This window comes from Salmo trutta, chromosome 8 (assembly GCF_901001165.1).
Source record: "Salmo trutta chromosome 8, fSalTru1.1, whole genome shotgun sequence".
In the NCBI taxonomy this organism is placed as follows: domain Eukaryota; kingdom Metazoa; phylum Chordata; class Actinopteri; order Salmoniformes; family Salmonidae; genus Salmo; species Salmo trutta.
Window position 1 is genome coordinate 42,358,389 of NC_042964.1, and position 26,376 is coordinate 42,384,764.

General features: G+C 46.3%; 2 protein-coding genes across 2 annotated transcripts; one reads left to right on the forward strand and one right to left on the reverse strand.

The window, feature by feature from the left end:
- The first annotated feature begins 298 nt into the window (after positions 1-298).
- On the forward strand, positions 299-1,712 carry LOC115198999 (NADH dehydrogenase [ubiquinone] 1 beta subcomplex subunit 2, mitochondrial). The gene is made up of 4 exons (XM_029761480.1): positions 299-473; positions 852-996; positions 1,143-1,235; positions 1,601-1,712. Exons 1-3 carry the CDS (start codon positions 388-390, stop codon positions 1,215-1,217), a joined length of 306 nt encoding a protein of 101 aa, XP_029617340.1. The 5' UTR covers positions 299-387; the 3' UTR covers positions 1,218-1,235; positions 1,601-1,712.
- Positions 1,713-1,797: 85 nt separating this feature from the next.
- LOC115198998 (lysine-specific demethylase 7B) lies at positions 1,798-24,474 on the reverse strand. Its single transcript, XM_029761479.1, has 16 exons — positions 24,338-24,474; positions 13,655-13,740; positions 12,906-13,023; positions 12,535-12,695; positions 10,765-10,906; positions 10,232-10,418; positions 9,428-9,590; positions 7,253-7,447; positions 7,051-7,142; positions 6,791-6,877; positions 6,264-6,506; positions 5,722-6,007; positions 5,391-5,485; positions 5,134-5,282; positions 4,641-5,020; positions 1,798-4,499 (listed from the first exon to the last, which is right to left on the reverse strand). The coding sequence occupies exons 1-16, from the start codon at positions 24,433-24,435 to the stop codon at positions 4,411-4,413; spliced, it is 2,571 nt and encodes an 856-aa protein (XP_029617339.1). The 5' UTR covers positions 24,436-24,474; the 3' UTR covers positions 1,798-4,410.
- Between the last annotated feature and the right edge of the window lie 1,902 nt (positions 24,475-26,376).

Genomic DNA, 26,376 nt, shown 5'->3' on the forward strand with positions numbered 1-26,376 from the left:
ACCAACCGTCCTAGCTCAGTTGTCAGTTTCTAAAAGTTTGCACAGAAGCACGCATGCATTAATTCACCATGTCACAACACAATCTTCCAGCATTACATTTTCATATGAAAAATTAAATACACATTTCCCCAATATTTGCTATACGATTCCCTTTTAAGAGTTTCACTCATAAAAAAAATCTACTTCTGTAACTACACTACACATATACACGTATAAAGGGCTTTGTCTCCATCTAGTGTACAAAGGTGGAAACGACAGGAGTCGATCCATTTTCTGAACAACCCTTCATCTCGACCAATCATAGCGCTCGTTGTTGGTTGGTCGCCCTCTGTGTCAAGGTGGAACGACATTTTGAGAAAACAACACTGGGGGAAGAGAGAAAAAACGATGTCTTCTTTAGGAAGGGCCATGGGTGTCCTTAGGGCCGGGACGCAGCTTCTTACACGTGGACCTCAGAAAATAGTAACCCGAAAGTAAGTAGCGTTACTGGTGTTATAAACGTTAGCTAGCTATGTGCTAACGACGAAAGGTTGACTTCAATATCGGCCTTCATAATTAAACATTATCAATCACACGTCAGTTGTACACATATTCGTGTTCACATAGGCCACATATCACTGGCTTCTTAGCTTTCAACAGTAACGTTTGGCTATAGCTTATAACTAGCTTACAAGTTAACCAACTAGCTAGCAGTCTGACAGTAGGCCGACCAAACAGATGTCCAGAGGTCGGCGCCATGATCAGATGTTTACCCATTGGGTTGTTGGGTTTAATCAAATGTGTAGAGCGTAGCTACATTATACTGGTATACGGTGATACCATCAGTGCTCTGGTTTTCTGTTAACTTTCAGAGCTGGTGGTGGTCCACACATAGAAGCCCAGTACAGGCAATTCCCACAACTCACCAAGAGCCAGACGTTCCAAGCAGAGCTCCTCAGCAGTGCCATGTGGTTCTGGATCCTGTGGCACTGCTGGCATGACCCAGATGCAGTAATGGTGAGTTAAATGTAGATTAGGCTCCCAATCGTAGTTATGCCTGGTATGTCCTGTCCAATCTAGTTTTGGCAGTTCATAGAGTAAAGGATGGAGACAACGCCGGTGTCTGTCAAGCAGACTTAACCCCATGATGCCTCTTCTCTCAGGGTCACTTCCCGTGGCCTGATGCATCCGCATGGACAGATGAGGAACTGGGGATCCCAGCTGATGATGAGGAATGAGGTGCCCTCTACCCCCAGGTGTGCCTTTTGTCCTGTCTACATCAGTCTTCTCCACTGCAGGATCTGTGACACATCCTCAAGGGATGTTTGTCAATGAGAATGTCTTGTCCTCTGATGAAAGATTGTGTCCATCACAACAGACAGTCATAAATTGTTGGTTTTATACACATTAGGATGGGAAATGGAATGCTTATTCAGTTAGTATAGTAATGCAATTGTGTAGGCGATTGTTCAATCACTATAGCCCTCCTATATCAAGATGTGTTAATATGCCCATTTCAATTAGGTTCCTTACTGTAGCAGTGGCATGTTTTATAAGCATTGTTTGAAACCATAGGTGGAAGTATATTCTAATAGTACTTCTCTATTTCTTGCATTTCTAGACCTTGTGTGTGTGTGTGCCCGGTCGCTACCCAAGTCTACCTGGAGGTTAAGGGTGTCCCGAGAGGCTTTGTTGTACATAGACAAATAAAATTCAATTTACTCTAAAACATATCTTTGGGATGTTGGAACTCAATGACTGTTTTTGAAGGTATATAACTCCTAGTTCTAGTCGTTTCCTGTAAAAAAACAACAACAATTAGTTCATTTTTATATTTACAAGTCATTTTTGAAATGCTGAAACATATTCAATGCATCAAGTAAGTGTCACAGTAAGCCAGTGTTTATGGTTCAAATCATTATGATAAATGAAACCATCGTAAGGACTAATGCACAGAGAAGAAACATGACCATTGATAGAAAAAACAAATGCAAATAGATTTGCATGTACGAGTTTACGCTAAATACTGTACAATGAGAGAACTGCTGCTAATAACAAACCCTGCCTGCAGGCTAGCTCTTGTGCTTATTATTACACAGTCGAGTGGTGAGGACTTGAACATGCAATAAGAGTAAAGGTGAAAGTGTAGTGTTCATGGAAATGTCTGGCAATAGGATTCAACACTATTCTGTGGAGGGGAAGACATGAAAGTAGTGATCTTAGTCATTAGGTGAAATCTCATTAAGGGCTGAGCGATAGACCACAACTACACCAAGGTTAGGTGCACTGCAAGTTGAAATCATAGCACAGCTTTCAAGTCAGATACTGTTCAAAGGGTGCTATTAAAGTTACTTGGCGACTAAGTAAGTCAAAGTCATTTAGTGAAATACTCTGTAGACTAGAGAGAGGGTGTTTAATGATGTCGGGACAAGCATTTAGCTCAACACCTACAAGTGGTGTTGGGGGGGGGGGTCTGCTCTGTCAAAAGGAAGATTTTGAATGTCTTGGATATTGAGTTACATATTAAAATTGATACAGTGGAGTTAAACTTGTTTAGTAGCTAGGCAGAGCTTGAGCATAGATGGTATCATCTCCAAATAGAGATGATGACCATGTTGATTTCTTCAACTTGGTCAATTCCAAAGCACAACTGCTTCGTTAGATGAGAAAGAAGTGGAACAGGAGTCTGGTTGGAAGAACTTGCCTTAGTAGTGTACATGATGTAGCTGGTGATTAAATCAGAGGTCATATCTGTGGCATCATTCCCTGAGAGTGAATAACTACAATTTCAAATCACACACACCTCACTTCAGCACCAGATCATAGGAATCCCCCCCCCCCAAAAAAAACTCACCCTATTAAAATTCTTCAAAATGTACTTTTCATCAGATTAAAAAGGACCACCACAGATTTTCATTAGCCTACTTGACGTTGTCTATAGGTTTAGCAGGGCAGGGGTGGTAACCTTTTGGAGTCAATATTACCCATTCTCTTAACACACAACCTCTGAAAACTATGAGGAAACCAGAAGAGATATAGGTTCAAATCAAGTTAAGAAACCCTACTTGGACAGAATAGAAGTGGAGAAAAAAAGTTTTAGTTAGAAATTATCTTACTGACCTACACAATATATCATGACCACATGAAGTCTAAAATGTCCACATATACAATAAGCATAAGAGAGAACAAAAATAAACCCCTTTAGAAGAAAATCTGAGGTTTACGGCCAAAATATAATAAAATCATTATTCACCTCTTTCAATTAATAAATACATAATTCAGAATCCATAAAAAAATAACATTACAATCACTTTAAAAAAAAACTTGAAATAAATTAAGCAGGATATTATACAAGTTGTTTTTCAACCAAGTAAACAACCTACACTATAAAACATTTCTTAATGAGGCAGCACTCTGTGTTAGTCTCCCTTTGACCATCGATTCTATATAGTGGAGTATGGCTTTCGTATGACCTAGCAAGTATTAAAACATGTGAAATTCAAAGAGAGAGACTTATGATGACCTAATGCAGACAGGTTCAAATGTCATTGTTTCAGACCTGATGGGTTTTTACCCCCCCCCCCCAAAAAACAGTGCAATGATAAGTTAGGCAATCGTCTTTAAATAGATGAATGACAATGTAGCAGGGAAGGCTAACCAAGAGAGTGCTGCCTCTCAAAACCTCTCTCTCCTCTACTCAACGTCATTATTGCTGGTGTGATTGAGATAAGGGGAGTTGGGAGAACGTACAAACATTAAGCACCATTTCGAAAAATTAGCTTAGCACTTTTTTTCCTCAGGGCCAAAAAGGACCCTGCTAGAGAGAGCCCAGACACAGAGCCAGGTGGGTTAATGCCAGTCTGTGGAAAGCCAGCCTGTCTATCCAAACTCCCATCTTGTCCTGGGTCTCATCCAGTTCATAATGCTGCAGATATTCAAGGAAGGCAGTGCTGGGAGATGCAGATGGTGGGACATCACGCAGCCTTCATTGGCTTATGTGCGTCATTAACATTGGCTGAAGAATTGTCTTCAATGTTGCGATGTACTGTAGACCTCATTCCTACCTCATCCGGACATCTAACATTTCCCCATGGCACGTTAATGCCCACTGGAACTCTCTCTAAGTTTCCCTGAAGTTGAGTAATCAACGTGCTTTTTTCCCCCCTTCTTCTCCATTACGTTTTAGCATGCTTGCAGTGAAGCTGTGCGCTTGATTGGTAGCTTGCTCATGTGAATCCAATACCCTGTGGTCCTAAGCATGCACAGTAAGCCTGTTTGTTTGTGTGACAACAAGTCTCTCAGATGGGCCTTTTCCCCAGGCAGTGATTTCTCCAGGACAAAAAGGTGTGTCGACTAAATGTACAGAATAATCTGGATGTGAGGACAGGGGTCTGTTACCCTCCTTTAGCTTTGCCTGTGGCCCTCATCACTCTATACAAAGACGCCATTGTGTCGGTTCATCTTCAGGATCTTCCCCAGTCTCTGCTTGGCCGTGGCCATTCCTTTCTTGGGCCGCTTGCCTGAAAAACAAAACCCAAACCCCACATGAATGGCTGACGTGCTGAATAAAGAGAGTTGTGTCACAGTAGCATCCAATACCTGAGAACATCAACTAATTACTCAACTACATCAACTAGAGAATAAAATATTTGGTTGCATACCTTTCGTGGCCTGGTTGCTGACGGGAGGGGAGTTGGAGGTGTGCCTTTTGGAGGGGTGGAGAGGGGGAGACATTGAGGGATCACAGTACTGGTAGTTGTCGGCCTCTGGGCTGGCGTCGTGACTCAGGGCCCCAAGGGAGAGGGGCCCCTGATTGTCCCAGGCCTCGCTGCTGCTGTTGCCCTGGCTGTCCATGGGGCTCTTGTCCCCCACCACACAACGCTGGTGCTGCTCTCGGCACTCCGGCGAGCCTCGGCTTGGGCTGGACCACCACGGCTCCTGCGAAGTGGCGGCCTCGTCTGGCTTGGAGGGGCACAGTAGGCCAGCCATGGACAGCATGCCTTGAATGGCCTCCTCTGTGCTGGGTGAGGTAGGGCGTTCTCTGCAGGGACACAGAGAAGAGACACACTCAGTCAATCACAGGCCACAGCGCCAGATTCCAATAACAGGAGCTGTGTTTGAGCTCGCCCACGCACAGCGGGTCAGATCACCCACCTTTTGAGTGGCTTGTGTTTGTGCCGGAGGTTCAGGTCTGTCTGGTCCAACTCTATGGTGTGCCCCGCAGCCCTCTGGGATGAGCCCCTCTCCTCCTCATCATCATCACTCTGGGAGCTTCCTGAATCTTCCTCAGAAGAGGTGTTTTGCTGCAGAGAGGGAGAGAGACGAGAAACTGGTTGAGGGTTGATACACAACAGAGTTAAGTTCTCACTGACAAAACCACAGTGGGGTTAGACCGTGTTAATATCAGGTACCTGCGTGTTGGAATCACTGTCTGAGTCCATGTCAGACACGGAGGAGTGTCCTGAGGCTTCTTCCCTGAGTTCAGTCTTAACCCTCTCAATACACCCTGGGAAGGCAAACAGACATCATTAACCACAGATAATGGTAGGAACCATTCCCTCTCTGTGTCCAAGTCAGCAGGTTACTAGACCTAGTCTGTGTCAACAACATGACCCTTTAGAAAGCATGGTGTGACTGGGACAATGAGGTCAATAAACTGACAAAGTTGAGTGTATGTATATATATATATATATATATAGCAATTCACGATCGATCGTGAATTGCTTCAGCATCATGACTTACTGAGGTGTCCTGGTTCCTCCTCTCCTCCCATAGTGCTGTGCTGCCGTTCCTGGTCTGACTCCATCTTCATCTCCTCTCTGCTCTTCAGCTGGCCCACGGACGACCTCTCACTCCCCGCCTTCACTGGGCTGCTAGCCGTGCTACTACCTGGTCTCCTCGCGTCTCGGATGATCCGTCCATTGTGCAGCGTGAGACGCAGGTGTGTGTCCGGGTTCTCAGCAGCAGCGGCAGAGGCGGTGGACACCATGTTGAACTTCCCATGCACCGGGGGACAGAAGGTAGGGTCCTGTGGTAGAGACAGAGAGTTATAGGACTCATTCAACACAGGTATCAGACTTTTCTATTGAATTGTATTACTTTTGTCTAGTATGGGAACAGTATTGTGTTTTGTAGGAGTAATGCACGGAAAATACTAATGTGGTTTATTGATTGATCTAATGATTATTTCCAATAATAACAACAAGGCATTTAAATGTGACATATGCCAGAGAGCATGTGACATTCTAGTTTTGCATTGTGGGAGTTTGACATGCTCCTCTCACCTCCTCCAGAGGGCCCACCTCCAGCCTCCTGAGCACCTCTCTGGTGTGCAGCTCCAGGATCTCCAGGTTAGAGGGAACCTTAGGGCCCAGCTCCTGTTGCTCCCGGAGCCTCCGGGCTGCCCGCCGCGCCTGACGGGCCGGGCACACCCTCTCCAGCGTGGAGCGCGTGGCCGGACACTGGCCTCCACCGCTTCCCTGAGATTTCACTGGCTTGTTGGTGCCACCACTGCTGCCCTGGTCTTCCTGTTGGAACACACACAACATTACACCATTAGAGGAGGGAGGGGTTTCAACACAACCTCAATCTTTAAATCTAATCTACGTCTATGGACAAGGAAGCCGCAAGAGAAAGATTGCCAGTTACAAATAAGGTGCAACAAATCCATCACGTCAGTGACATACTGCATGATCCTGAAAGATGGATTTGAAGCGCTTCTCATACAGCCCCTCAGATTGAGTGCTCTTCCACCTACACAAAGGTGATGCTCCTCAGGCCCTTCCCCTTGTGACCCCAGCCCAGACCTTACCTCCAGGTAGCGGATTTCCTTGGTCAGCTCTTTAATGAGACGGTTGGGCCTGATATGGTCCGGGACCTCGCTGGTGGGCTCCGTAACCTGCAGTCAGAATGTTCCACACACAATTAAGGTGGAGATCAACAGAGAGGCTGTGTTTCCACCACTGGCACAGTGTCATCAGATCCGGGGGAAGCAGAATGGAGAAGGTGAAGCCAGTACCATCACCCATAGATACAATGGAAAAATAACACATTTCATTCTGTGCCCCTCACCTCTCTCTTCAGCCAGGTTTTCAGTGGACTGATTAAAGCGTTCACTCCCTCCACTAGGTAGGTCTGGGGCGGGCAGTTGTCTTCTCGCAACTCTGAGAAAAAGAACAGAGACATTATATTTGTTATGATGCTTGTGAAATAAAAAATTTAAAAAGCCAATAAATATATTGTAGTATCATGTGGATTTTACAGCTTCACTCACCTTTCAGCGTCTCCAGCAGGTTCTTGGCCACATACCAGCAGATAGCCTCAAAGTAGGGAAACTTGAAGAGGTCTGGAGTCTTCAGACGACGCTCCATCTCGTAACACCTGAGCTGCATGCCAATGTTGAGGTTGTGGAGGAAGTTGCCTCCGAACGCCATGCAATCCTGAGAGGTGAGGACGGCATGGATCCATCCTGCAGAGGGCAGCACACACAAACACACAGTCAATGTTTGACTCACTGACTGGCAATACAAGGACACTGGCTAGGTGTTGTATTTGTCAAACGGCAGCCAAGCATCGATCATCTTGTCACCAGAATAAGACCTTCGATATTCATTGGAAAGGAGCATCAAGCGTATCACCTTGCACTTTCACCACCCTGTGAAGTTCATCATAACTTATTTCATCTGTATCCTAATAAATGGCATGGTTTCATGAGTCGTAGTGGGCGGACCACACACCATGTCATCGCGTGACTCCAAGTTTACTTCCATATGATGGTTATTATATCAATATTTGCGCACAAAGGCAGTTCCATCGCATAATTCATTTTATCGACACAAAAATCGACACCTTGTCCAGCGTATTTGTTTTGACGACAATTGGAAAGTTTACAGACAAATGTTCTGTTTCCATCAGGTCTGTGGTCACAGTCCCTCTCCGACATCTACTTTACTGGCATTAAAAGGTTAGATGTAAACCTGGTATGTGACACGCAAACACCCAACCTGATAAAACCCGACACACACTGTTCACAAACTGACCTGATAACACAAACATACAGGGTCATATCAGGCCTGCCTGACCTGGTAAAGATAAAGCAGTGCTCTTTATACCTCCGGAGATGACAGAAAGCAGAGACGGCGGTGACGCAGCACTGATACTGCAGGCACTGACGCGGTTACGGGGTTACCGTGGTTGAGCGGCCAAGTATGTTGTGCTCTACCCCCTCCCCAAATATCTATCCCACCTCTCCACACCCTCTTAACCCCCTGGAGAAAACACAGCTGCAGTCCTGGTCCTGATTAGTCTTAACCTTTACTCAAGACATACAACTTTGGGAGCATTTTAAAACATGTGTGGGGTTTCTTCTTGTTCCTATGGGAGTACTGACACAGAAATGTATGGATACCCTGAACTTGTGAAAAGTCTGTTGAGTTGCACACTATTGCTGTTCTGAACTGATGACATATCCTGTATAGTTTTACATCATCCTCAGGTGATCTCCACAGGCAAAAAAACATGGAATCCTGTGTTCTACAAATGAAATACGACCCCCCCATTAGGTAAGCTTATGGAAGGATCCTTGTGGTGATAACGGAGACGGTGAGATGGGGATAAATCACTAAAGGACATGAGTGAAACCACTAAAAGCCATCTGTAGTTAATGAGGAGAACAAGGAGCATGTGTTAACCATGAGGTTCTGCTTACTGCGGTCGCCCTTTCATGGCTCTCTAGACGTGTTACGTCATCAAGACATGGGGTGGAATGTGAGAGGTGAATTACAAGTCACATGCTATAGCAGAGGCTTGGCTGAGGATAAAGTAGGCCCAAGAGCTTCTAATATGGTCGCTTTCACGACATTACTGGTGCTGTTGTTCCATTAGGGAACTTCCTATTGTGTTACGACAATATAAACGGGTGTGTCTAATGTCTAGGCTGTTGCTGAGCAAAGAATCCTTTTCCAAATTCACTTGGCAATGACATGTCATCAGTGTTTAAAAAAAGGAGTCATTTTCCTGGCAGGCACCCTGGGAAACTAGACTGTTTTGTTTATGTCTACTTTGAGGATATAGACAGGATTCTCTATGGAGGGGCAGACAAGACTACCAGATAGTCTATTTATAGATCACCAAAAGCAGGCGTGTGGGTATTTAAGGACACAGTGGAAAAGGTCTTTTAGGGACACTGTCTAATTCCAGAAGGGTTTCTGTGTCACACGCTCACAGGGCCAGTCCACATCGTCAGTGGTAACCTCTCTTCATCTACACTTTCGTTCCAGGAACAGTGGAGGCTGCTGAGGGGAGGACTGCTCATAATAATGGCTGGGATGGAGCAAATGGGATGGTATTAAACACATGTATTTGATACCATTCCACCTAATCCGCTCCAGCCATTACCACGAGCCCGGCCTCCCCACTTAAGGTGCCACCAACCTCCTGTGTCACACACCTGTGGGGATGAGCAGTGTGGTTCCTTGCTGCACGACACACTTGTAGCACTTGTCCACCTTGTCCCCGAAGAACACCTCACTCTGGTTGGGAGAGGAGCTCCACGCCTCGTATAGTGCAAGGTTGGCCTGGGTCGGCTTGATCATATAGAATATCTTCTCACCCTGGAAACACAAAGAGAGTAGAGGGAGTTAACCAGAGTTCATTAAAAAATAAAGCATTTTAACCCAAAAAACATCAGAATGTGACTATAAAATGAGGAGCACTCAGAGATGCACAGATGTGGTTGACTTTCACACACCAGGGGATTTTATTCCTCCATTTAGGTGCATTTCCCAGCCCTCTTTTTCACAAGCTGAGCTGCACATTGCTTCTGTAGCTAAGGAGAGTGCTTGCCTGCCAGCCTGGTGATGTCACCATGAACACAAAGCATAGTTTGTGATTAGCAGAGGTTGGTTACTTTGTTGCCGTTGGAGGGATCATTTATTACCACGGCGGGGACAGAATTCCCCCTGGAGCTTGCCGCCGCCGAAATGTACTGCTGAAGTGAACTTCTGCCAGGGTACCAATCAGCCTAGATTGCTCTAAATACCACCCCCCCCCATGTACAAACATACTTGATTAAATGTCAGCGCGCATTACAAGTGGTGAGGGGAATGCCAAAGAGCGAGCCAGGCCATCAATTTATCACCAAATAATGTTGTGGACAGAGCTGATTTCATTGACTTGCCAAACTGCACTTAGCTCACTGCTAGGATTTGATAGCCTAGTGTACATGTAGGACTTGTAAGTAACACCCACTCACCCAGAGAACGTGGTACCACACAGAGGTGCCCCCGAAGTCTATGTGGAAGTCAGTGTAGCTGTTCTTGACCCCCATGAGGCAGTACTTCTGGACAAAGGGCTTGGGGAAGAAGGAGTCATCTGGCCAGTAGTTCTCCACCCAGGACATGTTCTGAGCTACGTCAGGTACCACCACCTGATCTGCCATCCTGGGGGGAGGAGAGTGAGCGGTAAGAGAGGTATGGCTACTTAAGAGGGTCAAATCACAGTAAAAGTGCAGAAATGTACTAAATAAATGATATCATTGATAATAAGTAGTTTGATCACTTTGGTCATGAGCTGTACATAATATATTGTTGAATGTTTGTGTTCATTCTTGTTTGTGTTGCATGTGTTTTTGTAGCAAAATGAATCATGAAGAACTTGACAGCAGTCTGTGGATGCTCTTGGTTTCTGTTTGCATGGCTTGTAAATAGCATTCCTTTCAAAATGTATCCATTTGAATGGAGAGAGTCAGCAGTAGATTATTGGAAGTAGGACCACATCACAGCTTACTTGGTATCAGAGAACTCCAGGCTGATAACGTTGAGCACCTTGGGTCGATGAGGCTTGTAGTAATACTTGATAAACTCTTTCAGCTTCATCTTGCTGTCTGCTTGCCTTGCCACGTCGATGACGTCAATGACTTTGTCACCGCCTGTGGACGACAAGAGAACGATGACCATCTAGTGGAGCAGACAGCAAAACGTATCAGTCTGCCCATGGAATCATCATCATTTTGTGTCTACAGTCTAACAGTTGCACCATTCAGTCAGATATAATACATCTGGTTAAGAGAAAGGACCATTCCTACTGAAGTGACAGACACCAGGGATAACCATTTTAAATGAGAGTCAGTGGGCGAGGGGATCTGAACTCTGAAGCTCTCTGGCATTTCCATGTCTCTGTACAACTCCTAAGGGAGAGACTGGCACAGCCAATACACCATAGGAGTTGATGGAGTGGGGGCGGGGGGTGAGGGCCAGACAATCTGTCCAGTCCATATGAGTCCCAGAGGTGGAGACCGGGGAAGGGGCCACTGTCTTTAATGTGGTGTGAGGGTAAAAACCCACCAGCACTCACACACACAGCTGGGAGGCAGTCAATCAAACGACACAGTGAAGGTTGGGGAGAGAGAGAGGGCCGGAAACGGGGGCCTGTCGGCAGTGTGGGGACAGGACAGCTGGTGCTTGTGTGATCCTCCCACCCCTAATGTTCCCCAACCCCCTACACACCACACACGGCGGGTCCAGCTGGCCAGCGTCTGATGACAGTGAACAGCTGGAGTTAGGGTAGCTAGCCAAACAGAGAGCAGAACAGAGTGTTCAGCCACTACCAGCCAACAAGCCCAAAACAGACCATAGTAAATACTCCACCTTTATAGTGGCTGGTAGCACATGGTCAAACTATTCCTGTGTTTTAAGCAATGCACTGACACCTGGCATTCACTCCAGCTAGACCCTGTAGGTTTCTTCCAGACACCATCCTTTCACATGATATTTACACTGAACACTTCCCCTACCCCCAACGAGGAGGAACAACATTAAGTACTGGGAGGTGACAAACATCAGGAGGTTTATCCTTAGCTGGCCGACCATAGTCTAGGCTTGGGTAACCCCAGGAGACAGCAGGTTCCAGGCCTGTCCCCCATTGTGTCCCAACTGTAAGGAGGTAGGTAACCCGATGCTGCTTGTGTTCTGTCTCCACCCAGTCACAACACCTGTGCTGCTTCCCATCAGAGCAGCTTAATGCTCAACGGAGCATGGCAGAGGGTGGAATATGAACTTCCATGATGAAAACACAAGCGGGTTTGGGTTGCGTTGGGCGTCCAGTTTGTCCAGATAGCTGTGGGTTAGTAATGGGCTTATAATTGGAGTCTTGTGGTACCAGGCCTTTCTATTCTATAGAGAGCAGAGGTGGTCATGTTGGGGGGCTGAGGAAGACCTCCCCTCCTGTAGGGCTTATTCAGCCATTGAGAGATGATTGATAAAGGGGGTAAATACCCTCTGAACCTGGCAACACTCTGAACCTGGCAACCTGTTTGTTTGACGGACAGATGGCGTCCGATCAACGTTAGGCACTCATTATCTGACAGAGAATGCATTCATTATCTTTTAATTATATTCTATTTCAAAGCAATAGGTGTAGGTAACATATGTCCTATCAAATAGGCATCCCGTGCAGTAGACCCTGGGGATGTTTGCAAATAGACAGAGCAAACCCCCCCCCCCCCCCCACACACACACACACACACACACACAAACAGTACACACACTATGTCCTTACCAACAACTTGCTCCACATCTTTGACAGAGAAGGATGGTTGAGGCAGCCTGAGTCCCAGTCCCTCCATGTTGGACACAGCGATGGGGTACTGCCAGCCGTGGCTTTCCAGGTACCTCTGGGTCACCTGCTCCCCAGGCATCCACTGCAGGATCTCATCCCCACTGCAACACACACACCGACAGAGAGACAATGGTCAATGGCTAATTCCTGTTGATATGTTCAACTCTATGTAAATACCCAATGAGAGAAATTAAGAACATAATACATGTTAAGCATTGTGACTAAAACAAAGATCACAGTCTTGCTGTGCAGGTGTGAGAGTGGTCTAGCTTGGCATCAGAGTCCTCGTGGTAGGTGTTCTGGGCTCCTACCTGGCAAAGGTCCTGTTCTGGAGCTCCTTGACAAACACAGAGGTGCCAGCCTGCACTGGCTTGGTGCCATCGTCCTGCTCGGTGTAGTCATGCCTGTGCCAGTTGTTGCGCTTTTTCACTGCAAGAGGAGAGACGCAGAACATCACTCACAGAACGCCACAGCATTCACTGGCCATGAAAACAATCACCACAGCCAGTGACAGACCTGAGACAAATTATTACTGTATTCAATTTTCTTCCCTTAAACCAACGGAGCCTTGTGAATTATGAATAATAGTCATTAGTCTTGATAATATATTTTCCCCGTTCATCCCCTAGCACAGAGGCCAAGGTGAGGGCTAGGACCCATTTAAGTCAAAAGATTACAGCTCCATTCAATTAGCCTGTTAATGTCTGGCCCCGGGCTCTCAGGGGTCAGGCTCCTCTAAATCAGACTGGAGACTATGCTGCTCTCCTGGGGACAGTCAATCAGCCATGGAGGGAGAGAGAGGGGGAGGGATGGAGAAAGGGAGGAAGAGTGAACAGGCACGGGGGACAGAACAAATAGAGAGAGATTGAGAGAGAGAGAGAGAGAGAGAGAGAGAGAGAGAGAGAGAGAGAGAGAGAGAGAGCGTGGGAGAGAGTTAAAGAGAGAGGGAGAGAGATGATAGGAGAGAAAAGATGGAGAGAGAACAACTGAGGAAGAGAAGACAGAGAAAAGACAGGATGGACAGACAGAGACACACACAAAAACAGACTGGAATACTGACTCAAGGAGGGTCCGTGTTGGGGTTCACAGTTAGGACAGTGGTAAACGTCAATGTCCACCGCATGGTGCTCCTCCACCTGGACACAGCTGTGAGGAGACAGGAGACATCACATTACTGTCAGTATATACAGTTGAAGTCGGACGTTTACATACACCTTAACCTGAGTTTAAATGTATTTGGCTTTCACAATTCCTGACATTTAATCCTAGTAAAAATTCCCTGTCTTAGGTCAGTTAGGATCACCACTTTATTTTAAGAATGTGAAATGTCAGAATAATAGTAGAGAGAATGAATTATTTCAGCTTTTATTTATTTCATCACATCCCAGTGGGTCAGAAGTTTACAGACACTCAATTAGTATTTGGTAGCATTGCCTTTACATTGTTTAACTTGGGTCAAACGTTTCAGGTAGCCTTCCACAATCAGTTGGGTGAATGTTGGCCCATTCCTCCTGACAGAGCTGGTGTAACTGAGTCAGGTTTGTAGGCCTCCTTGCTTGCGCACACTTTTTCAGTTCTGCCCACATATTTTCTATAGGATTGAGGTCAGGGCTTTGTGATGGCCACTCCAATACCTTGACATTGTTGTCCTTAAGACATTTTGCCACAACTTTGGAAGTATGCTTGGGGTCATTGTCCATTTGGAAGACCCATTTGCAACCAAGCTTTAACTTCCTGGCTGATGTCTTGAGATGTTGCTTCAATATATCCACATAATTTTCCTATCTCATGAGGCCATCTATTTTGTAAAGTGCACCAGTCCCTCCTGCAGCAAAGCACCCCCACAACATGATGCTGCCACCCCCGTGCTTCACGGTTGGGATGGTGTGCTTCGGCTTGCAAGCATCCCCCTTTTTCCTCCAAACATAACGATGGTCATTATGGCCAAACTGTTCTATTTTTGTTTCATCAGACCAGAGGACATTTCTCCCAAAAGTACGATCTTTGTCCCCATGTGCAGTTGCAAACCGTAGTCTGGCTTTTTTATGGCGGTTTTGGAGCAGTGGCTTCTTCCTTGCTGAGGGGCCTTTCAGGTTATGTCGATATAGGACTTGTTTAACTGTGGATATAGATACTTTTGTACCTGTTTCCTCCAGCATCTTCACAAGGTCTTTGCGGTTGTTCTGGGATTGATTTGCACTTTTCACACCACAGTACGTTCATCTCTAGGAGACAGAATGCATCTCTTTCCTGAGCGGTATGACGGCTGCGTGGTCCCATGGTGTTTATACTTGCGTACTACTGTTTGTACAGATGAACATGGTACCTTCAAGCGTTTGGAAATTGCTCCCAAGGATGAACCAGACTTGTGGAGGTCTACAATTTGTTTTCTGAGGTCTTGGCTGATTTCTTTTGATTTGCCCATGATGTCAAGCAAAGAGGCACTGAGTTTGAAGGTAGGCCTTGAAATACATCCACAGGTACACCTCCAATTGACTCAAATTATGTCAATTAGCCTATCAGAAGCTTTGACATAATTTTCTGGAATTTTCCAAGCTGTTTAAAGGCAGTCAACTTAGTGTATGTAAACTTCTGACCCACTGGAATTGTGATACAGTGAATTATAAGTGAAATAATCTATCTGTAAACAATTGTTGGAAAAATTACTTGTGTCATGCACAAAGTAGATGTCCTAACCGACTTGCCAAAACTACAGTTTGTTAAGAAGACATTTGTGGAGTGGTTGAAAAACGAGTTGTAATGACTCCAACCTAAGTGTATGTAAACTTCCGACTTCAACTGTAAAAGAGACAGACAGGACCATGATAGCCTGGTCCCAATATTTGGCGTCACATTGACCTTTGAGGTTGGCAAGTCAGTACAAACAAATCTGGGACCAGGCTAGCGCCATGGTGCTTTCACTTTCAGATCCGATAAATCAACTGACGGGACAGGAGACTGTTCTCTCCAGGATCATAACACCAGAGAAGCTGTTGTGTAAACAGGCTCTCTCTCACTGATATCCCCATCCATGGTTCCAGGGCCCATGCTCTGGACAGTTTGAGGGATTGAGAGGGTTTTATACACAAGGGAGTCAGTCCACTGCATGAATTAATTGACTTTGTCTGGGGGGGGGGGGGGGGGGGCACGGGGACGGACGGACACTCCTACTTACATGATTTAAAGCCTTTAGGAAAAGGGATCACATACAAGTTTCTCTCACTGGGTCATCCTTTGGGCCAGACTTGACACTTACGAGAGACAGAAAAGATATCATGGCTTTGCTAAACTGACACCCTGTTCTGACAGTCTGTGTGGCTGTGGATAGTGATATTTTAGAGGAGCAGAGAGAGGCCATAGAGAGGTTAGAGGTAAACACAGAGCCAGAAACACTACAGAGTGGTGACGTATAGGAGGAGCAGGGAGAGGTTAGAGGTAAACACAGAGCCAGAAACACTACAGAGTGGTGACGTATAGGAGGAGCAGGGAGAGGTTAGAGGTAACCACACAGAGCCAGAAACACTACAGAGTGGTGACGTATAGGAGGAGCAGGGAGAGGTTAGAGGTAACCACACAGAGCCAGAAACACTACAGAGTGGTGACGTATAGGAGGAGCAGGGAGAGGTTAGAGGTAAACACAGAGCCAGAAACACTACAGAGTGGTGACGTATAGGAGGAGCAGGGAGAGGTTAGAGGTAAACACAGAGCCAGAAACACTACAGAGTGGTGACGTATAGGAGGAGCAGGGAGAGGTTAGAGGTAAACACAGAGCCAGAAACACTACAGAGTGGTGACGTATAGGAGGAGCAGGGAGAGGTTAGAGGTAAACACAGAGCCAGAAACACTACAGAGTGGTGACGTATAGGAGGAGCAGGGAGAGGTTAGAGGTAAACACAGAGCCAGAAACACTACAGAGTGGTGACGTATAGGAGGAGCAGGGAGAGGTTAGAGGTAAACACAGAGCCAGAAACACTACAGAGTGGTGACGTATAGGAGGAGCAGAGAGAGGTTAGAGGTAAACACAGAGCCAGAAACACTACAGAGTGGTGACGTATAGGAGGAGCTGGGAGAGGTTAGAGGTAAACACAGAGCCAGAAACACTACAGAGTGGTGACGTATAGGAGGAGCTGGGAGAGGTTAGAGGTAAACACAGAGCCAGAAACACTACAGAGTGGTGACGTATAGGAGGAGCAGGGAGAGGTTATAGGTAAACACAGAGCCAGAAACACTACAGAGTGGTGACGTATAGGAGGAGCAGGGAGAGGTTAGAGGTAAACACAGAGCCAGAAACACTACAGAGTGGTGACGTATAGGAGGAGCAGGGAGAGGTTAGAGGTAAACACAGAGCCAGAAACACTACAGAGTGGTGACGTATAGGAGGAGCAGGGAGAGGTTAGAGGTAAACACAGAGCCAGAAACACTACAGAGTGGTGACGTATAGGAGGAGCAGAGAGAGGTTAGAGGTAAACACAGAGCCAGAAACACTACAGAGTGGTGACGTATAGGAGGAGCTGGGAGAGGTTAGAGGTAAACACAGAGCCAGAAACACTACAGAGTGGTGACGTATAGGAGGAGCTGGGAGAGGTTAGAGGTAAACACAGAGCCAGAAACACTACAGAGTGGTGACGTATAGGAGGAGCAGGGAGAGGTTAGAGGTAAACACAGAGCCAGAAACACTACAGAGTGGTGACGTATAGGAGGAGCAGAGAGAGGTTAGAGGTAAACACAGAGCCAGAAACACTACAGAGTGGTGACGTATAGGAGGAGCTGGGAGAGGTTAGAGGTAAACACAGAGCCAGAAACACTACAGAGTGGTGACGTATAGGAGGAGCTGGGAGAGGTTAGAGGTAAACACAGAGCCAGAAACACTACAGAGTGGTGACGTATAGGAGGAGCAGGGAGAGGTTAGAGGTAAACACAGAGCCAGAAACACTACAGAGTGGTGACGTATAGGAGGAGCAGGGAGAGGTTAGAGGTAAACACAGAGCCAGAAACACTACAGAGTGGTGACGTATAGGAGGAGCAGGGAGAGGTTAGAGGTAAACACAGAGCCAGAAACACTACAGAGTGGTGACGTATAGGAGGAGCAGGGAGAGGTTAGAGGTAAACACAGAGCCAGAAACACTACAGAGTGGTGACGTATAGGAGGAGCAGGGAGAGGTTAGAGGTAAACACAGAGCCAGAAACACTACAGAGTGGTGACGTATAGGAGGAGCAGGGAGAGGTTAGAGGTAAACACAGAGCCAGAAACACTACAGAGTGGTGACGTATAGGAGGAGCAGGGAGAGGTTAGAGGTAAACACAGAGCCAGAAACACTACAGAGTGGTGTACGTGGAAGATGACCTCAGGTGATCTTTTGGTCCCTCATTTTTTTAAAAGGAGGTACGAAAAGTCAAGCAACCTTGAAGTTGGGAGGCGATCGGTTTTACTTGTCTGGAGGACAGTGGCGTTCGGGCACGGAATTAGTTAGTTAGGGCAAGGAGTTTTTTAACCTCTAGATCACTCTGGGCCAGACCTTTCCTATTGGCTCAACCATGCGTTTGTCTCAGTATCCCACAGAACTGCGACAGTGTCGACGTCACTCAAACCCCTACACCACCAAACCCCTGACCGCCCCACAACAGCCAGACCACAGGCAGGAACACAAACATTCCTCTGGTGCATACCAACGCTCTGTTCCATAAGAGAACGCTGAATAACACACAGAATCCTGTGAATAGGCTTTGAGTGTTGCCATTATGCGTGGATGCCCACCGATGCATGGAGAAGGGGAGAAAAACAGCAGGCAACATTTGTGTCACTGGGGTATGGGAAGAATCTAAGACAGCACTTTTAAAAGAACTTCGTGTCGAGTAAACAAAAAGATAAATCGTCTAAGCTAAACTTTAGTTTCAGCTGACAAGAGCATAAAGAGACAAATGTGGACTAATATCTTTTGCTGCTCTGACATGGATATTATGTAGCAGAAAACACAAAGGGCCTATTTCTTCATAGTGACCATCTGTTTTCTTGTAAAAATACAAACAAAGAGTTTCTCTAGTAGCTAGAGTTTAAGAGGCTTGAGAGTTCATGAAGATGGCAAACAACTTTATGAATCTCAAGCAATTCCACCTTCTTCCCGCTCTGCAGTCTTCCTCTCATTCAATTCTTCCTGCTCTGTGACTGGCCTTCAGTGGGTAAATTTAAATGCGTTTGGAGGTCCTGCTCTCTGAAGTTGGGAGTGACAAACAGTGGAATTCCTTTCAGTGTGAAAACAGAAAACACTGGGGGACTTGCTTAGGGCGGTAAATGACAGCCATTAAAGTTCCAGCTCCCTCCCTCAGGGTCCTGGAGTTAGCCTGGAGGCTAGGTGCTGTGTGAGGACGTAGTAAAGGTTTCAATAGCAGATAATGCCACTATTTTCACAGAGGGCCTGCCTAGGAGTGGACACAGTTCTAACCAGCCACTATCAGCGTTGATCAAAGTGGAAATTGCAGGAAATTGTAAAGGGAAACAAAGGCCAGCAGGAAGCGGCGTCACACTTGAACTTTCTCTGGTGGTGTGTTGTTGCTGGTTAAGTCTCCTTAGCAATGGTGTTGTTGTTCAGCAGGATATTGATAGACAGCAGCTCACACTAACTGTAGAGCCAGCCTGAAGCCTTAACAGGTTGGGACTGGGAGTAATAACCGAGGTAAGCAAGAGAATCTTGCCTGATTTTAGGTAGGGATAAGAGTAATATATATTTTTTTAATTGTAATTTTTTTGGGGTACTTTCTACCCCTTTTTTGTGGTATCCAATTGGTAGTTACTGTCTTGTCCCATCGCTGCAACTCCCGTACGGACTCAGGAGAGGCGAAGGTCGAGAGCCATGCGTCCTCCGAAACACGACCCTGCCAAGCTGCACTGCTTCTTGACTCACAGCTCGCTTAACCCGGAAGCCAGCCGCACCAATGTGTCAGAGGAAACACCGTCCAACTGGCGACTGTGTCAGCGTGCATGTGCCCGGCCCGCCACAGGAGTCGCTAGAGCGCGATGGGACAAGGACATCCCGGCCAGCCAAACCCTCCCCTAACCCAGACAATTGTGCGCCGTCTCATGGGTCTCCCGGTCTCGGCCAGCTGCGACACAGCCCGGGATTGAACCCGGATCTATAGTGAAGCCTCTAGCACTGCGATGCAGTGCCTTAGTGGTCTCCCGAGTGGCGCAGCGGTCTAAGAGTTTTTCCTGGCCAGGTCATCGGAAAAAAACTCACGGCCACATTTATAGAAGATACAACGCTATAAACTCCTTCAGTGTCCTAACCCTACAGAGTGGCCTCCGCAGTCCACCTCCACAGTCCACCTCCACTCACTTCCTACGTCAGCAGCCAAGATGAGCTACAATGCAGCAGTGGGCTGGAATCTTGGCTCCTGAGTCCTGAGGTTGCTCAATGGCCTTGCTGGGGAGACTAGAATGAGTCACCGTGCCAATTATGTCACCCCGGGCCTGACATGAATTCTCCTGCCTGTGTGTCGGGGTAGGAAATGCTCGAGCGAGCACGACAGAGTGAGTGTGTGGCTGTGGGATTGAGCCAAGCCAAGCTGGCCTCCTACCCCTCCTCTGCCTGGTCATCTTGTGTAACACCCGCGCAGCGCAGGCCGGTACGAGGGGAAGCAGGACACTGTGCCACCAGACTGATGCGGTTTCTTCCCTTGCGCAGTCATGACGGGTTGGGTGAGTCACTTGGAAACTAGAGGGCTGGGGAGTGTTGATGATGCAACTTGTGTAGCTACTTATCCTTCACTCCTTGAACTCAAATCAATCTCACTCTTTAAAAACTACTGAGGCTGCCCCATCGAAGACAACAAAACTATAAATCTGACTTAATTTAAGAGCTGTGTGGAAGACAAAACTTTGGTATTTAGTGTATAGTAATAAATAAAGTGACATCAGCCCTGGGGGAAATAAAGCCCAATATGGGCCTGTGTGTGTCTGTCACTGTCTCACCACTCTCCCAGAAACAATGCCAGCCCCCTGCCAATGGTGGGCAGACACAAGCCTAGCAGCATGAGATTAAACCATAGAGATAGATTGAGGACTCATCTTTTTATCTGTGCCATTAAAGAATCTGTAACAGCACCATTGAGGCTATCTTCTTATTCATTGGCTGATTGCTCCCAACTCATAGGAATCCACACCCAGTTGACTACTTTAAAATGGTGGAAGCCCTCAATGGCAAAGTCCATGCTAAAATGGGTTATATCCATGATGAGTTCTATCTATCTCTATGGGTCAAACATCCTGTCCTGAATCAGGAGGGCTGTCAACTCTCCCACCGCCATCAGCTCCTATCCCTCTACATCCTCTGTTGTGGAGCTGCCTGTCTTCCTGTGTGACTGGGGTTATTCATTAGTCTATGTACTGTGAGGGGTTCATTGTGTCTCAACGATCAGCCGAGACACACAAAGGGTTGTAGGCGGGCACAGCCATTACGTTAAGCACTTAATAACCCCCCTGCATAGGGCTCCAACCCGCCTACATTAGAGAACTGGCAGAAACCTAATGGATAATGGGGGAGAGGATGGGAGATGGGGAGGGGTGAGGGCAGTTAAACACACCTGCCTGGGTTCATTTAGACCCAAAGGGCACCTGACTCCTGCCTTTCCAAAGACTAGGATCCAAGTGGGCATAAAATCAGACCATTTCAACCCTCACTGAGAAAAGGAAAGGATACCCATCATATCAATGGGGTACAATGCACTGATGAAGGGCCTTCGCACACAACAACCTCTCCCCACCATTAACCCACATCACTAAGCTTCTACAGACAGCTTAGGGTAGAAGGACTTCTCTGTAGGCAGCTGGAAAACAAAAGAGAATTGCTGCTTTGTTGTTTATGGGGCATTGCAGTCCCCCGGGGAAGGAGTGGAACATCTTAATTGTTTATGGTGCAGGTTGCATTGCCTTGAGGTTCTCATGTTGAACTGAGTAGTTTCTCCTAAAGTGGTGGGGGACTGGGTTTGTGTCTTCTCACACATGCTCTCAACATAGGCTTCGTCTTTTAGTGAGCCCCATACGCCTAGGCCATACGCCTAGGCCATACGCCTAGGCCATACGCCTAGGCCATACGCCTAGGCCATACGCCTAGGCCATACGCCTAGGCCATACGCCTAGGCCATACACCTAGGCCACACACCTAGGCCATACACCTAGGCCATACACCTAGGCCATACACCTAGGCCATACACCGAGGCCATACACACGAGGTCAACACATGATTACACTGGCTGACAAACTGGATTGGTCCTTAGTGCAGTAGAGCTTACTCTTCTAATATTCAAGCATGATATGTAGCCAAAGTAGATGTCAATCAGGCGGTGATGCAACTTGCCATGCTACTTTTCAGATGGTTTCTGTCAGAGTGATAAAAGGAATGCACTCAGCTAAGTGTGGTTATCCTCAGTAAAATCCTACTTTCAACTCCTCCTTGTATTTCCAAGAGAGCAAAACATTGGTCCATTCTCCCCATCAACTACAGAACCAGTCTGAAGCCAAGTTCGCCCTTGCTTCATCATCATAAGCTAATCAACTAATATACCGTGACTCTAAACGACTGGAAATCAATACATGATGCTGTTAACCTCCTAATCAGCATTGATCAATCTGAGACTAATGTCATTGGCATACCCCAGAGACCCCACAGAGTCCCACTAAATGAGTGTAAACATGATACTAACCATCATCTGAGGTCTGAGTCACACTAAAAACACAAGCTCTCCCACTAATTCAAATTCTCTCACAACATTAAGAGGAGGACAGGGGGAGAGCATCCATCTCTCTTCAGTCTTTTCCCCTGGCTGAGAGTGTAGGACATAATGATGGATGGTACATTGAAGTTGCCTCTGTGGAGCGACCATCAATCATTCCCCTGTGTCCCATCCAGTCTCTGCTGTCGCACCACTACCACACACTCTACCAGAACCAGGAGTCACACCCACGCAGCCTGGAAAGAGACGCAGGTCTGTGGGCTGCAACGTGAGCCACTGACTCCATACGGGGTTTGTTGTCGTTCGTAATGCAATGTTTCAGCAGAGTGCCATCTCCATAGTCTCAGCAGAAGCATCCGCAGCACAGGCCTGCTCAGTGGCTGTGAGGCTCTTTTACTGCACAGGCCCTATGCACATGCCTGTAGTGTAGTGTGTTAGGCCATTAGGAAACTATAAGGGCACTATTTCTGTCTTCTGCCCCCTACCTGGTCCATAGTCTACACCTTATAAACAACACAAAGCACTCTGGTTGGCTCCTCTGCCTAGTTCCATTTGGGAGCCGTAAGCCATACTGGTGTATACGAGCATCCAGGGTTCAGTCACTGGTGAGAGAAAATAGATGCCCTCCCGGCCAGGCAGCTAGACACAACCCCGGCTCACACTTGGGGAAGTATGGTGGTGTGCCGACAAGCGGGCACCAGGATTCCGGTGCAGGCATGGCAGCTTCTCTGCTTTCCACTACGTTTGCATACCATCTACAGCCAGAGGCATGCCATTTCCTTCTGGCGAGCATGATGGGAAAGAATGGTAGAGAACCCTCTGGTTTTGGAGCAGAGCAGTGTGTACATGTGTTATTAGTCAATGGTGAAGCTCCAAAGTTTGTTCCTCTTCTTTTGGCACATGACACAGACACAGAGTCTTCCCTGGCTCAGGCATCCCATCATTCTGGGCGTTGAGTTCTTGGCAGTCTACAGTGTAGTTACGCAATAGCTTTGCAATTTCCACACACGCCAAACTGCTATTGTAGTCATATTAGTCGTCTTAATTTTCTCCTCAATACTCCTTTCTTCCACTAGGGGTATAACACATGTGCCCATTTTCGATGAAAGGGGGGATTTAAATACCCAACCTCGAGCTGTCAATCAAAAGCCCAAAAATAACAACAATCATATTTTCTCATCTTAGGTTTTTGGCCACTAACAAACGAGGTCACTCACTCAAATAGTAGGATTTGTGTAGTTTACCCCTAAAAATGTTGATCATGCAAGTGGTCACTTGGCTAGTGAAGTGATGCCACCAATAATGTGCAAGAGATTGATGTTCCATTTCAATCGAATTCACAAAAGCGCGTGGCCTAAATTCTCAACTAGGAAAGTCCAGGGTCAGGTCAGGCTGTCACATGCACCAACAGTCTGATTAATTAGGCTGTAATACACAATTATTGTATATTAGAGGCTGATTAAGCAGACTAGCATTAACCCAACTCAATAGTAAAGGATGACAAGCTGGATTAAAACCAGAACCCACGCCTTTAATCGATAACCAGGCAAGTGTGTTCTCAAATCAATTGGATAGGCTAAGCCTATAGGCTTCTTTCAACAGACCAAATGTTTAAAGGGCTGGCTTTGATCATTGAGATTGACAACTCGTCACACGCAAGTTTAGCTGGCTAGCTAACGGTAGCAAACTACTAACGTTAGGCTAATTTCTTTTGACAAACTGCTGTCGGCTAAGATAACATTTAAACCTCCAACACACACTATTAATAGCCCAATGAGTAGAGTAAAATACTAACTCACAATATGTATAATGGAAATAAAAACACACTGGCTCGGTTTACTATTTTGTAAAGTTTATCTAGCTCGAGGTGCCAATAGAGTGAGAGACCAGAGAAGACCCCGTTACACACAAATAACAATCACAACCGCATGACAATCCTCGCTTACTCCCAAGCACCTGCTGTTAGTTTAGTCGGTTAAATCGGTTGCATGTGTCAAGGAATGTGTAATCTCCATACCTGCCATGAAACCAGTCGTTACAGAGGTCGCATTCGATCATAAACCGGCTCACATCATAAGACTGCCGGCAGACACAGTACAGCGGGGCCGCCGCCATCTTCCTACTGTCCCCAAACAACGCAGGAATAAAGTGGGGCGGGGATTTGGTTGGGTACCGGAAAGAGTCGAGGGGAAACCCGATCATATGCGAAAGAAAGCATGGGAAAGCCTATCTCTGACGTCAATTTCCAAATTATTTATTTTCATCTGGTTACTCAGTGTAATAGCAAATACCTATACTTATAACATCGTGAATGATGTAAATAGTTGTTTTTTGTTTAACTCGACAGTGATCATTGACCTATAAACAACAGTGATATGATGCAAACTGACACAACTTGGTCAAAGTGCCCAAGGCTGCACTCAGCAGGAAAAGCACTGCCATTGGTTTGGACTCATGGCCTGGTTCAGAATACAGGAAACGTGATCAACACAACAAAATGCTCTCCCTGCCACTAGCGGTTCTGGGGGGGCAGTGCCCCTGTGACAACAATTTTGGACCCCCTTGTGGCCCCCCTAAATGTGAAGTATGAAATCATTTTTACATAACACATTTTTGCTATCGTTCTTTTTTTACATCAGTTATTAGACAGTGGCAACGCGGAACACTAATTTAACCCACACATTTTCTAGAGGGACGGCTTTAGGCGGAACACAACAGTATCGTACCACATGCATCTGCATTGTGAACATGGTATTTTGCCTGCTAATGCCTGCAGTGCAGTGAAGAAAACGATATGACAACAATAACGTCTAATGTAAACTGGCCCCTCGAACAGTACAACTGGCCCCAGCTTGCCCCCCCCCCCAGTTGAAATGGTCTAGAACCGCCTCGGCTCCCTGCCTGGTATTTCTCACGGAGCGTGTCTGACGTGCTTTGTGGGTAGGGAATAGCAATAGGACTGCCGACCCGTTTGATCTGTGTGAGCTGACAGTGCCCATCCCCCATAAACCCATCTGTGCAGCTCTGCATAGTCAAGTAGTCTTAATGCATGCAAAGCATGCGGCACTGTGACTGCACCTATGGAAACATGCAGTTATTTGCTGACTTTGGCATGTGCCTAATACTGTATTTATACTAGTGAATAATTTATGAAGCCCTCCTAAGGAGACACAATGATGCTATTTAGCAGTTGATATTTCATAAACATGCCAATAATTGTCGGATTTTAACATGTGTAAGTGTAACTGAGTTTGGATGTTTAAGTAGCCTCGCTACAACTTGATTTGAGGGTGTTGCAGGGTGTTAAGGTCAAAGCCCATCAGTCATGATGGTGTGTATATATATGGCCTGGGGCATTCCCCGAGGTTTCATGACAGCTCCCTGTGGGGAGCCACGCTGCTTTAATGAGCTGTTGGTACCATAGTCGGCGTGTCTGAATAAGCATCAGCCAGGCAGGAGACTTCGCCTGCATTGGTCTGTTTGAGCAGAGTCGCATTAGTGGAAACCAAGACTGTTCTCAGGGCAGGGCTGGTTGTGGTTAGATATTTTATAGTTGCGTCAGGGACAATTTTAGCTAACCCTAGCCCTAATTCTCATAACCTACTGATGTGAACTGTGCATGAGCCCAACAATGCCTCTTAATTTATTATAAAGTCTAACCTGCTGTGGTTACTTCAGTTGAAGAAGCAGTGTGTGCCAACATGCAGTCAAAGCAGGACATTTATAAGGGATGAAAATATGTTAAAATGGAAAACGGAATTGCAATGTATACTTAATGTGTATGTTTTAAGTAAAAGGTATGTTGTAAAAACATTATCACACTCATTTATTGTGCAATAGCAAAATACTAGGCATGATATACCTAGGTCTAAAATAGTGAAGCTAATAAAAAATAGTTATCATTCTGTAAACATAAAATAGTTTTGAACTTAATAAAATGATGCAAAATTTGGAATAATGTCCTACATTTTAGGGAACAAGCTTTGAAAGAAGACAAAGAATGCGGCGTGAGAATATTTTCACGGGCTTGTGCGCCATCTGGTGTACAATGCGTAA

What these genes read in the sequence shown, in the direction of transcription:
- LOC115198999 (XM_029761480.1), top strand. Translation starts at nt 388, where the DNA reads ATGTCTTCTTTAGGAAGGGCCATGGGTGTCCTTAGGGCCGGGACGCAG. An exon ending in CAGAAAATAGTAACCCGAAA is followed by an intron (nt 474 to 851) that starts GTAAGTAGCGTT and finishes GTTAACTTTCAG; the next exon opens with AGCTGGTGGTGGTCCACACA. An exon ending in ATGACCCAGATGCAGTAATG is followed by an intron (nt 997 to 1,142) that starts GTGAGTTAAATG and finishes CTCTTCTCTCAG; the next exon opens with GGTCACTTCCCGTGGCCTGA.
- LOC115198998 (XM_029761479.1), bottom strand. Translation starts at nt 24,435, where the DNA reads ATGGCGGCGGCCCCGCTGTACTGTGTCTGCCGGCAGTCTTATGATGTG. An exon ending in CAGAACAGGACCTTTGCCAG is followed by an intron (nt 12,696 to 12,905) that starts GTAGGAGCCCAG and finishes TGTGTGTTGCAG; the next exon opens with TGGGGATGAGATCCTGCAGT. An exon ending in CACACTGCTCATCCCCACAG is followed by an intron (nt 7,448 to 9,427) that starts GTGTGTGACACA and finishes TGCCCTCTGCAG; the next exon opens with GATGGATCCATGCCGTCCTC.